The sequence below is a fragment of the Spermophilus citellus genome (genome assembly GCF_964194105.1).
Source record: "Spermophilus citellus genome assembly, chromosome: X".
Classification (NCBI taxonomy): Eukaryota; Metazoa; Chordata; class Mammalia; order Rodentia; family Sciuridae; genus Spermophilus; species Spermophilus citellus.
Genome location: NC_138190.1, coordinates 1,040,653 through 1,055,366, shown reverse-complemented (window position 1 = coordinate 1,055,366; position 14,714 = coordinate 1,040,653). Strand labels below are relative to the sequence as shown.

General features: G+C 42.9%; 1 protein-coding gene across 9 annotated transcripts in view; it reads right to left on the bottom strand.

The window, feature by feature from the left end:
- LOC308639067 (zinc finger protein 124-like) overlaps positions 1–14,714 on the bottom strand; it is a 216,794-nt gene that overhangs the window by 67,914 nt on the left and 134,166 nt on the right. The window contains exon 4 of one of the 9 annotated variants that reach the window (XM_081277050.1): positions 9,029–9,200. The exons of the other annotated variants lie outside the window; for them this stretch is intronic. Within the exon in view, the coding sequence (XP_081133176.1) occupies positions 9,062–9,200 (139 nt within the window). The 3' untranslated portion in view covers positions 9,029–9,061. Of the gene's footprint in view, positions 1–9,028; positions 9,201–14,714 lie in introns of those variants that run through there. 9 annotated transcript variants of the gene reach the window in all.

The following is a 14,714-nucleotide window of genomic DNA, read 5'->3' as shown; positions in this document are numbered from 1 at the left end:
TTTCCATAATAATGCAAAAAAAAAAAAGAAAGAGGAAGAGTCAGTTAGAAATTTCAAACTCTGGGTAAAAGTAAGAAAACTGATTTTCAAAACTGTTTCCATCTGGAGAGAAATTGGATGATAAGCCTTTCAAAGTCATGTCAAGTGCTGGTGTGTACCTGTAATTTCAGCCACTAGGGAGGTTGACACAGGAAAATAGCAAGTTTGAGGCCAATCTCAGCAATTTAGCAAGGCACTCAGAAATTTAGTTAGACTTCATCTTTATAAAAAATAAAAAGGGGGCTGGGGATGTGGCTCAAGCGGTAGCGCGCTCGCCTGGCATGCGTGCGGCCCGGGTTCGATCTTCAGCACCACATACCAACAAAAGATGTTGTGTCCGCCGAAAACTAAAAAATAAATATTAAAAATTCTCTCTCACTCTCTCTCTCACTCTCCTCTCTCACTCTCTCTTTAAAAAAATAATAAAAAAATAAAAAGGGGGGACTGGGACTGTAGCTGAATGGCAGAGAATATGCTTGCATGTGTGAGGCACTGGGTATGACCCTTGGCGCCACAGAAAAGTAAACAAAATAAAGTTATTCTGTCCATCTACAACTATACAAAATAAAAATAAGTCAACAAAGAAGAAATAAGAAGGGATGAAGATGTGATTAGTGGTCAAGCGCCTCTATGTTTAATCCCCAGTAAAATGCATGCCCACCTCCAAAAACTGCTCACAAAGTGGAAATTCATTTTTGGAGGATAACATAGGCATGAGCAAGCCCCTGGCTTCAATCCCCAGCACTCAATGAATAAAATGAATGAATGAATGTATGAATGAATGAATGGACAATAGTCTGTACTACTAATTGTTCTTGGGCTGAAGAGTAGCTCTGTAGTAGAGAATTTGCCAAGCCTGAATGTGGCCCTTGGTTCAATGCCCAGCAGTCCTCCCCCCACACACAACAAACAAACAAACAAACAAACAAACAAAATCTAAAATACAGGTAATGAGTGTCAAAAATGATGATAATATAAATGGTACACTATAAGAGGCATAAAATATAACAAAATCAATTGAAAAACAAAACACTTTCTTGCAAAAAGACTGAACTTTTCCATGATCTACACTCTATGAAAAAACACTGAGCATTTCAGTAAATTGTGTGAAATTCAGGGCATGGTTTTCTATTTTATTTTATTTTTGGTGAAGGTAAAAAAAAATTACAACTAAAAATGAAGTACTAGACTATATCTAAGACTAGCCAAAATGTTTTATGGGATAGAGTGAGTTGGCAGAGTATTTATATTTCTCCAAAATTTCATAAGCTAAAAGGCCAGCTCCCAAAAGGGTGGCCCTAGGAGGACGCAGTTGGGAGGGAATAGAAATTCAGTGACATGGTGGTAATGCTTGTGAAGGGAATCAGCACCCTTATTTGGACATATGTATTTATTCTTTTGAGAAAAAAAGGTTTTCTTTACTATTTCACTGATAAATTGATTAAATGATCATACTTTGGTATTTCAGGTATTGCCAAAATTGTCCTTAAAATTTGCATGAAGATATGTGCAATGGTGCAGGCCTGTAATCCCAAAAGCTCAGGGGTCAGAGGCCCTAGGGCATTTAGCAAGACCCTGACTCTAAACAAAGAATCAAAAATGGGCCAGGGATGTGTCACAGTGGTTAAGCTCCTCTGGATTTCATTCCTGATACCAAAAAATCATACAGTTATGATTGTATGATGAAACTGTCAAGTCCAGACAACAACAGCAACAAACTGACATCTCCTGTCAAATTCTCCACCTTGTAAAGGATAGAAAGCAATGTTTACATGAAATCACATTCATATATAACTCAGCACTATTTTTATAGAAATGGATTCATATTCTGTAGAAATGATGCAAGACAGAGTTCCTCTGTATCTTAAGTGGCATTCTGGAAGCTAGGACCTGGACTTTAATTTGAAATCATTGAAAAGACAAGATCAAATCTCACAAAATTTTTATACATACTAATGGGTAGCAAACGATATATGAGGTGTTTTCATTTTTGATTTGCTACCAGAGTTTAAACCCAGAGACATTTTACCACTGAGCCACATCCCCAGCCATTTTTTTATATTTTATTTTGAGACACAGTCTCACCAGGTTGCATAAGGCCTGCTAAGTTGCTAAGGCTGTCCTCAGATTTGCAATTCTCCTGTCTCATCCTCTGGAGGAGCAAGGATCACAGGTGTGTACCATTGCACCTGGTTGTAAATTAGGATTTTTAACAATGGAAATGTAATTAGATTTTTAAATCCAATTGTTTGCCTCTTTAATAATATTCCTTCCTATTTGACTCTGAATAAATAAACCTGGGCCTCAAAAAAGTGAGCAGATCATTTCAGAGTAATACACAGAAAGCTTTGGTGCTGAGGGAGCACACATGTGTCAGGCTCAAGGGGCAGGGAAGGTCCCTGACAGCTGGGACATGCTCCCTCCTGGTCTTGCTCCCTGAAAGTCCCCAGGATCACCCTCTCAGGGATCTGGACCATGACTCCAGTCTATGAGGCTTTTCAGGTTTGCACAGCTCTGCACTGGGGTGGGTGTTCCTTATGCTCTGGGAGAGGTTTCGCTCCTTCACACTGTGAGACTGAAAGGGCAGGAATCACTGGTGACCTGGCCCCTCAGCACCAGCATCCACAGGCTGACTGTCCACCTGTCTCCAAGGAATGGGAACAGAGCTTGGGAAAAACAAGATCCCAAGGAAGTAGCTGTCTAGATGAGGCCTGTTCCAGGAGATTCCTCAGCCCAGAGCCCCCAGCAGCTTCCCTGAGAGGCTGCACCCCACACCTCAGGCTGTCCTCTAGGAGTTGCTGACCCAGGGCCTGAAGTTCTGTTCACCCTGCAGGGACCAGGGCAGCTGTGGGCACCTTATGGCAGCTCCAGCAGAGGACAGTGGCTGAGGACATAGGACCCTGTGAGGCGTCCAAAGGGAACCTCTGCCCAAGAAATCTGACATGGTGTCTACACCTAAGGAAGATAAAAGGAGAAGCACAAGATTTTTACAGCTGTGAACTCAAGTTCTCTATACAGTTGCATCTACATCAAAGAACCTTCAGAGTACTTGACTTTGGCTAACCAGACCACCATGAGGATGGAAAGGCAGGGTTCTGTATGGAGAGCAAAAATTATCTTGGGCTATCTTGAGCCTTTTAATAGCCAATTATCTTAATTTCTGTATTAGACCACAATTCTGAAAACTTCTCAGAATATATCACTAACCTTACCAGACGTCTAGTCTCCACTATCAATGAAAGCAAAGAATGTAATAACAATAAACAGACAAAAGAAGTGTCGTTTTTTTTCTTTTTCTTCTCCTCCTCCTTCTCCTCCTCCTTCTCCTCCTCCTCCTCCTTCTTCTTTTTGCTGTAGCCCACCAATCTGACATTCCTATTAATGCAATTGATTAATGCAGTGATACACAATTTTCTTTTCTTTTCTTTTTTTTTTAAAGAGAGAGCGAAGGGGGGGAGAGAGAGAGAGAATTTTTAATATTTATTTTTTAGTTCTCGGCGGACACAACATCTTTGTTGGTATGTGGTGCTGAGGATCGAACCCGGGCCGCACGCATGCCAGGCGAGCGCGCTACCGCTTGAGCCACATCCCCAGCCCCCACAATTTTCTTTTATAAAAGTTCATGTAGGCCAGACACAGTGGCACACAACTGTAATCCCAGCAGCTTGAGAGGCTAAGGTAGGAGGATTGCTAAATTCAAAGCCAGCCTCAGCATCGTAGTGAGACCATAAGGAATTGAGTGAGATCACATTTCAAAATAAAATATAAAAAAGACTGGGGATGTGGCTCAGTGTTTAAGTGCCCCTGGGTTTAATTCCTGGTGTGTGTGTGTGTGTGTGTTGGACACATACACCATTCAGGGTCACTTGAATCCATATTTCTGAGTATGGTCATTAATATTTGGATCAAAATGAACTATTTTCCCTAGCTAGTGTTGTCAATGTCTTTATTTATTTATTTATTTTAGAGAGAGAGAGAGAGAGAGAGAGAGAGAGAGAGAGAGAGAGAGAGAATTTTAATATTTGTTTTTAGTTATTGGCGGGCACAGCATCTTTGTTGGTATGTGGTGCTGAGGTTCGAACCTGGGCCGCATGCATGCCAGGCAAGCGCGCTACCGCTTGAGCCACATCCCCAGCCCCTTGTCAATGTCTTTAATCCCCAAAGCTTGAGAACTGAGGCAGAAGCACTACGTTCAGGCCAGGCTGGGCAACATAGCCAGATCCTGTCTGAAAATCCAATTGAAAAGAGCTGGGGATGAAGAATAGTAGAATGAATCAGACATTATCACACTACGTGCACACACGACTACACGACTGGTGTAAATCTACATCGTGTACGATCAGAAAAACGGAGCAGTTATACTCTATGTATGATGTGTCAAAATGCATTCTACTGTCATGTATAACTAAAGAGAAACAGTTTAAATGAATGAATACATAAATTATGTACATAAAGAAGGGGGCAGGGGAGTGCTGGCTGGGTATGTAGCCCTGGATTCAATATCCCTAGGATTTATAAACCACTGCCTTTTTCCTTTTAAATCAGTTATTTTGACCAAACACAGGGAAGTGTGAAATGATTACTCTTTCCCCGCTACTATAATATTCACAAATAGAAAACAAATTCTTTCAAAAGTGTTCTTCTTGCCAGAGATAATGGCACAGGCCAGTAATCCCACGGACTTGGAAAGCTGAAGGAGGAGGATCACAAATTGGAGACCAGCTTCTAAAATAAGTGAAAGGAGATCTCAAAACTTAATTTTAAAAGGGGAAGCACATCTGTGCCGACCTGGTGTGGGGGACACAGGGCTTGAGGGGGCAGGGAGAGGGTCATGGAGGTGCTAGGAGGCCCCAGGGTCTCAGCGTGGAGAGGCGAGTCTCCGAGGCCCAGAGGTGGGGCGTGTCATCCCGCTGGACCAGGGAGCGGCCCCTTGGGCATCGCGGGCGCAGTTTCCACGGTTGGACCCGGCCCACCTCCTACTCCGCCTGCGCCCCCTCGTCCTGCTCGGCCCCCCACCTCCGTCTGCACCCCACCCCAGCGCTGCTCTCCGCGCTGCGCAGAGAAGGCCCCCGGGGCTGGGTTTTGGTGACTCGGGGGCTCCAGACACCGCCTCTTCCTCCCCCAGCCTGAGTGGGGCCACGTCCTGGGGTCATTTTGCGCCCCTCTGCTCAGCGGATCCCAAGGCTGCAGCTGGCGCTGCTGCAGAATCTTGTCCCCGGACCAGGGCTCGTGATCCACCCGAACCTCCGCTGGCGTCTCCGCCTGCCTGTCCCCCCAAATAGATAAACTTGGGATATCTGGCCTGGGCAGTGCCCTTGGGGACAGGTTCTCCTATCTGGCTGCCCAGCGAGTTTGGGGCTTCCGGAGCTTTTTAATCCGGGAGGGGCCTGAGTACAGTGGGGAGGGGTCCATTTTTTATTCCACTGTTATCCCAGATTCCTGGGACCCCATAGACCTCCAGGAGCCAAATCCGATGCAATCACACAGGAGTCTTTACTGCAAGCTCCAGTTTGGTCTCACAACCCTTTCCAAGACAGCGGTCCCAGGGACTGAGTCCTGGTCCTTAGTTCAGTGAGATTTTATAGGTTTGGGGGGGATACTCTACACGTCACAACATCACACACAAATCATTTCACACCGCGGGAAAATCAAACAACTCTTAACATTGATTAGACATTCCCAGGTGGGAACAAGTTGGGTCCGGGTGATTGGTGAGTTCAAGAGGTGGGGCCAAGAGGGGTTGCAGGGCATGCAGTGCTAAACAACACGGTTTCCTAACACGTTATGGATCACTGAGACTACTAGGGGGGTGTCACCTGGCACTCCTGGTATTTTCTCTGTCTCAGGCTGATTGGTGGTTGCTAGGGGGTTGCTATGGGTCTTCAGAGTCAGGCCTTAGGCCACAAACATGAATTGGTCTTTCCAGGAACTAGCATTGCTGAGTCAGGGACACCTGGCACCTCAGATCTCTCCTGTTATTTACAGACAACTCAGCAAGTACCTCATGCCTAGGAATGCTCGGTGGGTTTTCCAAGAACAAGGGTCACCCCTTCCTTGGGCAGGTCCTGCTCTGAGGTAGAAGCTGCTTTTTTACAAATGGAGTCACATCAGTTTCTCACCACCAAGGGTCTTGGGACAGCATAACCCGCCTCAGAGATTCAGTGAGTGTTCAGCTCCACCAGGCTCCTCATTTGGAATCTGTAGGGTGCTGGACTCCCTGCTCCATGGTTGCACTCAGGGCCTGGGGTATCTCATGCTAAGCCAAGGGGACCGGAGGCCAGTGTCTTCTTACTGGGTACCTGTGTGGTGGTGCTCTCGGCAGGACCCTGCTTCTTCTGCTGAGACAGATAATCTGTTTTTACTATTCCAAATCAGTTCTGTATTTTTACCAAAGAAAACTAGATCTTCCTGTATTACCAGGCTCCACTAAATCCTTGGGGGAGTGGGTGTTGATTGAAAATACAGGCAGGAGGCTCACCCCCCTCAACTCAGAACTGGAATCCCCACAGGGTGCTGGAGATGGAAAAAAGGTCTTTGTTTTAATTTGGAAATTTAAATATTTGCATTTCCCTAGGCGTCCATACTTACAGATGGGGTTACTTCCAGAAACCCCAAATACTGTACATGAGGAATGCATTTGCCAAATGTCACCTGCGAACATCATAGAATACTAGCTCAGTGCATTGTATGAGTTGTTTCCTCTTCATTTTTATTTATTTTATTTATTTGTGTATTTTGGTACTAGAGATTCAACTCAGTGTGCTAAACCACTGAGTCACATGCCCAGCCTTTTTAATATCTTACATAGAGACAAGGTTTTGCTGAGGTGCTCAGAGCCTCACTAAGTTGCTGAGATGGCCTCCAAATTGCAATCTGCCTGCCACAGCCTCCCAAGCAGCTTTGATTACAGGTGTGCACCACTGTGGCAGACAAGACTATGTTTATTGAGGAGACCTTGGGTCCTCAGAGCAGAAATGTCTCAGAAAGTAAGTATGTTGGGAGCTGCTAGGTAGACTATCAATGGTATGGAGTATGATCCTGTGTTACAAATGCTCTAGGGTCAGAGGGAGCTGCTTACCTGTGGAGAGATATTTGAGGGAGGTTGCTTGGATAGGAGAAGGTGAGCAAGTTCAAAACAGCACATAATAGAGAATATTGTTATATAATAACAGTTAAATCATAATGTAATAAAGCATAAGTTCTACATTATGATTTCCAGCCTATTTTAATGCACAATGTCAATAATCATGTTGAAGTCACATGTAGTGGTGCACACTGATAATTCCAGTGACCCAGGAGGCTGAGGAAATAGGATTGCAACTTGGGAGTCAGGCTCAGCAACTTAGCAAGGCCCTAAACAACTTAGAGTCTGTCTCAAACTAAAATCTAAAAATGGGTATGCAGCTCAGTGCTAGAGCACCCTGGATTCAATCCCTGGTACTACTACTAATAATAATAATATAATTTTGTTGATACATTTTCAGTATTGATACCTTGACACTTATGGGGTAAGAACTTAGAGCCTCTGTGGGGACTTGAACTACAAAGTAAACAGTGTCAAGGTTGTGGTTGGGCCTGGAAGGGATGACCCAGCCCAGAGGATGCTGACGATCTCAGAGGATATGAGGTGAGCTGGTGACAGGGGACAAAGCTGGCCCAATACACTGGCTTTCTGTTCCACAAAGCATGGGAGTTGGTAAGGAAGGAGGACTCCTAGGGTTGACCAGCTGCCATTTCTTTTCTTATCCCAAGATCCACTGGATTGGAGTTAGATTTAGCCATCAGGCAAACGTGGAGTTTGCTACAGGTAGTGACTGACATGAGGTCATCGATGAGCAGTCAGGGTCTGTGATCTACAAGCCCCTGGGCTTGCTGTTTTGTTACAACAGCCCAGGAAGACTAATACAGTGACACAGCAGCCCTCTGACCACTGCAATGACCAGAGTATGAAAGTCCCCCCAAAATTCTTATATGGAAATCTTTACCCCAAAGGTAATGGTGTTAAGAATTAAGGGGGGCTGGGGATGTGGCTCAATCGGTAGAGCACATGCCTAGCATGTGTGAGGCCCAGGTTTGATCCTCAGCACCACATACAAACAAAGATATTGTGTCCGCTGAAAACTAAAAAATAAATATTAAAAAACTCTCTCTTTCTCTCTCTCCTTCTCTCTTTCTCTCTCTCCTTCTCTCTCTCTCTCTCTCTCTCTCTCTCTCTCTCTCTCTCTCTCTCACTCTCTCTCTCTTAAAAAAAAAAGAATTAAGGGCTTTGGGTAGGGGACAGGGTCCTGAGGGTGGAGCCTCTGTTGCTTCTGAAAGCCATAAGCAGAGACTTGATCTCTTTTTTTTTTGAGATGTAGTAATCATTTATTAATTATATATAATGGTAGTATACATGTATATGTACAAAATGCATCTCATATAATTATGAATATATATTGCAAAAAATGAACTCTACGAGACTTGATCTCTTGTCACGTGCCATGTCTGATCAGAGTCAGGTTTTTCCTGTGGGGCTTTTCTCCTCTACACCTTCAAGTCTGTGTAATTTGGAAGCACCTTGTGTTTGCAGAGTGGCCTCCTCCAGGCTTGATCAGGGTCTTCTGTCCCAGCCTCTAATTGCAGGAAGTTCTGGTCTCTTTGCTGGGAGCTCAGAGTGGCCTCTGAGGGTGCATTTCACTCAGTGTGGTTTGTGCATTGTGACTTTAAGTGCTGATGTGGGGAATCACTGGTCATCCTGGAAAAAATGCCTGAGGACAGAGTGAGGAGCTGTTTGGACCAGGCTCCAGCTCTTTCCACACAGTTGGTCACTTCCCTTGTTCTTCTGTGTCGCACCAGCACAGGGGGGAAGGGCTATGGAAAGGCTGCAGCCATGTCATCCATGGGTTGTGCAGGATGCCCAGCTGCTGGGGAAGGGGTTCAGTAACCACTGATGCTCCTCCATGGCCTACTGGCCTCTGCCCATAATCTCTTGGAACCAGGGCTCTGAGTTGGTTGTAAGGACAAGGGTCTCCCAGGGGTCTCTTCAGAGGACAAAGAGCAAAGGCGGGTCAAGCTGGACCACTGGATCCAAAACCACAGCAGACCCCCCCCCCCTTGGCAGGCTCAGGCGCCCTCTGGCTGGAAGATCAGGGTCAGGAAGTGCATGTTCCATAGGGTTGTGTCTGTGGAGGGACAAGGATAACAGAGAGATGACTTAGGACAACAGCAGGAGTCAGCCACGTGTCATCAGGAGGTGAACACTACCAGGGATGGTGGCCCAGGTGTGGGTGGGAAATAACCTGTTCTGTCCTCTCCAGAGCAGAGAGAATATGGCCTCCAATTAGATCCCACACAGACACATTTCACTACAATGAGACTTGAGAGTGTGACATCCAGAGAGCAGCTACTGCCTGACTCTCGACACCTCAGAAAGGAAAAGCCAACCCTCTAGATGTAGACAAGAAAGCACTGATGTCTGTCTGCTCAGCCTGCTCTGCCCTGGCACCCCTCCACTTCAAAGGCACAGCGCATCAGATACCAGCCCTGCCTGGCTGCTGGTCAACCCTGAGTCCCTTTAGCTCATATCTTCTTCCTTCACTATTATCTTTTTAGAAAAACACAGCTTATTTTAAAAAGATTCTTAGAGATCAAAATTAGTTTAAAATTTTCTTTCACTCCAGTCAAAATGGCAGCTTTTAAGAACACAAAACACATTACGTGTTGGCAAAGATCTGAGGAAAAAGGGACACTCATATATTGCTGGAGGGAGAGCAGGTTGGTGCAACCAATATGGATAACTCTATGGAGATTCCTTGGAAAACTGGGAATGGAGCCACCATTTGACCCAGATTTTCTTTCCTTGCATATTATGAATAGTAAAATATTTTGACAACATTACCATGGTCTCAGAACTTCTTTAATGTTGTTATACCTGACTTTCAGATGGTAAACACTTTCAACTGATTCCATGAATAATTTCTTTCCTCTGTTTTCTACTACTACTATTGTTCAGTGTTCAATCTCCTATATCAATTTTTCTTTTATTTTCACTTTTTATGATTATAGATTGTGTGTTTGAACCTTTCCTCACTGTGATGATTTAGCCCTTCTATTTGGATCATAGGTTTCTTTGTCTACTACAGAGATACAAATGGGCAAAGTAGGTTTGGAAATGCTGGCATTCCAGGTTAAAGTCACCTCCTGTATGGATAACTCAGGGTCAATGAGGTTGGAGTTATTAGAGAAAGAGCTTAGGTAAAGCCCCTTCCCAATTAGCAACAGTAAAAAAGGGGTGGTCTAGTGACCAGGGCCCAATTTACCTGGGCCATGGCACTGTTGATGGTTTGAGCTGTGCATAAAAGTAGAAAAAAGACTTGCCCAGGAGAATTAGAACCACGACCCTGGCTTTCTCCAATATTTTTGGCCTGGTGAATTAGTCCTTTTATATCCCCCCATGTGATCCTGTGACAGTTCTCTTTATGGGGTCCTCATGCCCTCTTGCATTTTTGCTTCCTCTCTTCTTATATTGTGCAGCAGGCCATCATGTTGGGTAGGCATGTAGGGTCAGACATGCCAGGCTGGGGCCCAGATTAGCTATGGATTTTTTTCTGGGAAGACACAAACAAACCCCATAGCTAACTTCACCAGGAGTGGTGAAGGCTCCTACCATTGATTGGTAAAGGAGTCTTTATATTGTACTAAGGGTTAATGAGAAGGCCCAATCAAGGGACCAATATTTGAAGCTAGGTGTGCAGTCATCACCTTTAGGCACTGTTAATAAATTCAGAGTAAAGAGGATAGTCTTTTTTTTTTATTGGATGTTCACAACATTACAAAGCTCATGACAAATCATATTTCATAGATTAGAATCAATTGGGTTATGAACTCCCATTTTTACCCCAAATACAGATTGCAGAATCACATCGGTTACACATCACATTTTTACATACAGCCATATTAGTGACTGTTGTATTCTGCTACCTTTCCTATCCTCTAATATTCCCCCTCCCCTTCCCTCCCATCTTCTCTCTCTACCTCATCTACTATAAATCATTTCCTTCCATGTTTGTTATCCCATTCCCCTCGTAAACTCTTATATGTAATTTTGTATAACAATGAGGGTCTCCCTCCATTTCCATGTGATTTCCCTTTTTTTCTCCCTTTCCCTCCCACCTCATGTCTCTGTTTAATGCTAATCTTTTCTTCCTGCTCAGCCTCCCTGTTCTGTTCTTAGTTGCTCTCATTATATCAAAGAAGACATTTGGTATTTGTTTTTTAGGGATTGGCTAGCTTCACTAAGCATAATCTGCTCTAGTGCCATCTATTTCCCTGCAAATTCCGTGATTTTGTCATTTTTTAGTGCTGCGTAATACTCCATGGTGTATAAATGCCACATTTTTTTTATCCATTCATCTATTGAAGGGCATCTGGGTTGATTCCACAGTCTAGCAATTGTGAATTGTGCTGCAATGAACATCAATGTGGCAGTATCCCTGTAGTGTGCTCTTTTAAGGTCTCCAGGAAATAGTCCGAGTAGGGCAATAGCTGGGTCAAATGGTGGTTCCATTCCCAGCTTTCCCAGGAATCTCCATACTGCTTTCCAAATTGGCCGCACCCGTTTGCAGTCCCACCAGCAGTGTACAAGAGTACCCTTTTCCCCACATCCTCGCCAGCACTTGTTGTTGTTTGACTTCATCATGGCTGCCAATCTTACTGGGGTGAGGTGGTATCTTAGGGTGGTTTTGATTTGCATTTCCTTGACTGCTAGAGATGGTGAGCATTTTTTCATGTACTTGTTGATTGATTATATGTCCTCCTCTGTGAAGTGTTTGTTCATGTCCTTGGCCCATTTGTTGATTGGGTTGTTTGTTTTCTTATTGTCTAATTTTTTGAGTTCTTTGTATACTCTGGATATTAGGGCTCTATCTGAGGTGTGAGGAGTAAAAATTTGTTCCCATGATGTAGGCTCCCTATTTACCTCTCTTATTGTTTCTCTTGCTGAGAAGAAACTTTTCAGTTTAAGAAAGTCCCATTTGTTGATTCTTGTTATTAACTCTTGTGCTATGGGTGTCCTATTAAGGAATTTTGAGCCCGTCCCCACAATCTGTAGATCGGAGCCAACTTTTTCTTCTATCAGACGGAGAGTCTCTGATTTGATATCTAGCTCCTTTATCCACTTTGAGTTGACTTTTGTGCGTGGCGAGAGGAGGGGATTCAGTTTCATTTTGTTGCATATGGATTTCCAGTTTTCCCAACACCATTTGTTGAAGATGCTATCCTTTCTCCATTGCATGTTTTTAGCTCCTTTATCAAATATAAGATAGTTGTAGCTTTGTGGATTAGTCTCTGTGTCCTCTATTCTGTACCATTGGTCCACCCGCCTGTTCTGGTACCAGTACCATGCTGTTTTTATTACTATTGCTCTGTAATATAGTTTGAAATCTGGTATCGCTATACCACCTGATTCACACTTCCTGCTTAGAATTGTTTTTGCTATTCTGGGTCTTTTATTTTTCCATATGAATTTCATGATTGCTTTATCTATTTCTACAAGAAATGCCATTGGGATTTTGATTGGCATTGCATTGAACCTATAGAGAACTTTTGGTAATATCGCCATTTTGATGATGTTAGTTCTGCCTATCCATGAACAGGGTATATTTTTCCATCTTCTAAGATCCTCTTCTATTTCTTTCTTTAGGGTTCTGTAGTTTTCATTATATAGGTCTTTCACCTCTTTTGTTAGGTTGATTCCCAAGTATTTTATTTTTTTTTGAGGATATTGTGAATGGAGTGTTTTTCCTCATTTCCGTTTCAGAAGTTTTGTTGCTGATATACAGAAATGCCTTTGATTTATGTGGGAGCTGGGGATATAGCTCAGTTGGTAGAATGTTTGCCTCACATGCACAAGGCCCTGGGTTCAATCCCCAGCACCACAATCAATCAATCAATCAATAATAAAAAGGGGGATGTAGCTCAGTGGTAGAGTGCCTGCCCCTGGGTTCAATCCCTAGTACCACAAAACAAACAAAAATAATTCTCTGTAAATCAAAGAGGATAGTCTTAAGAATACAATGGGGAGGGGCTGGGAATGTGGCTCAGGCGGTAGCACGCTCATCTGGCATGCGTGCGGCCCGGGTTCGATCCTCAGCACCACATACCAACAAAGATGTTGTGTCCACCGAGAACTAAAAAATAAATATTAAAAATTCTCTCTCTCTCTCCTCTCTCACTCTCTCTTTAAAAAAAAAGAATACAATGGGGAGACCATGGGGAGGCACTGTCTCCCCCCTTTTCTTTTCAAATGGCAGCCTTCAGCTCTTTGTGGGCTCTTTTTCCTATTCCTTGCCACCGAGGGCTGTAAGGAATACCAGTGGTATGTTTAATATTCCACTCTGCACAGAAATCCTTAAAGGCCTTGCTGGTAAACATGAGACATTGTCTGTTTTTATTTGAGAATGTCTTCTCTTGGGTGTAAAACTGTGTAAGAGGTGAGAACAGACTTGTGAGAAGCTGGTAAACAAATCTCTTGTGTCTGAGCACTTCTCTGTGAGAATCTTTGAATGCTGTTGATGAGTTTTGTATTTAAATTTACATCCAAGAGTATACCTTAGAGGTGGAAAATTTGACTCATAGGTGCACGTCTCTGGTTTGGATACTCACTCCTGCCAAATATCAATGTGCATGTGTGTGTGTGTGTGTGTGTGTGTGTGTGTGTGTTTCTTTTTTTTAAGTTTAAAACCTGGATGATATAAATTTCATGTATAGCAAGAATTACATATTATTAGAACATAAATTACTTTTAAAGAATTGTCAATTTTGCATAATAAAATTCTTATTTTTCAATGATTCATCAGAAATTTATACCAAACCTCTTCCAGTTAGAAATATTCTAGAAAACCTTAGTAAAATAGTCTATTTTTTCTCAAATTAAATATTTCAGCACATATTGTAATATGTGTAAGTATGACTTAAAATCTTTGTGTATACGTGCTCACTTTCCCTCACTTATTTCAGTAAAAGTATGCAATGTGGCAGATAGAATGTAAAGCGTCATTTGACTTACAGTGTGGATATGCAAGGAGCCGTGGCTATGTGGAATGTAACTGGATTGTGTGCTGAGCATGGAGAGGATGGTAGAAGGCCCTCAATGTACCTAATTCTGCTTATCAGACTGAACCCTGGCCTTTCCATATTATATCTCCCCTGCCCTCACCCTTGACCTCCGCTGGCATCTCTGAGTCCTCATTGATTTTCATTCCTTTAGCATTCAGTCTTCACAAAAAAAGCATTAGTTTGACATGTGACATCAAAAATAAAGAGTTAATATTTCTTATGAGTTCTCTGGTGAATTCTGTAATGATTTCTCTAAATTGAAATAAAGATAATTCATAATGGTTAAATGCATACAACGAGGGGATGAAAATACAAAATTTACTGCTTTACACAACAAATTTGCTTTTCCTATTTTTGATGTACATAAATAATAAAATTAACAATATTAGAAGATAAATTGAATATAATGAAATTGTTATGCTGAATGCTAATCCAGGTAGACAATTTCCAATCTTGTTTTAGCAAGAGCAAGAAAAAAAAATCTCCTCATTGATAGTACATTAGCAGAAAATACACACATTTATATTTAGTGGACAATACCATTAAAGTCTTATTTCAAATTACACATGTTTATAAGACAA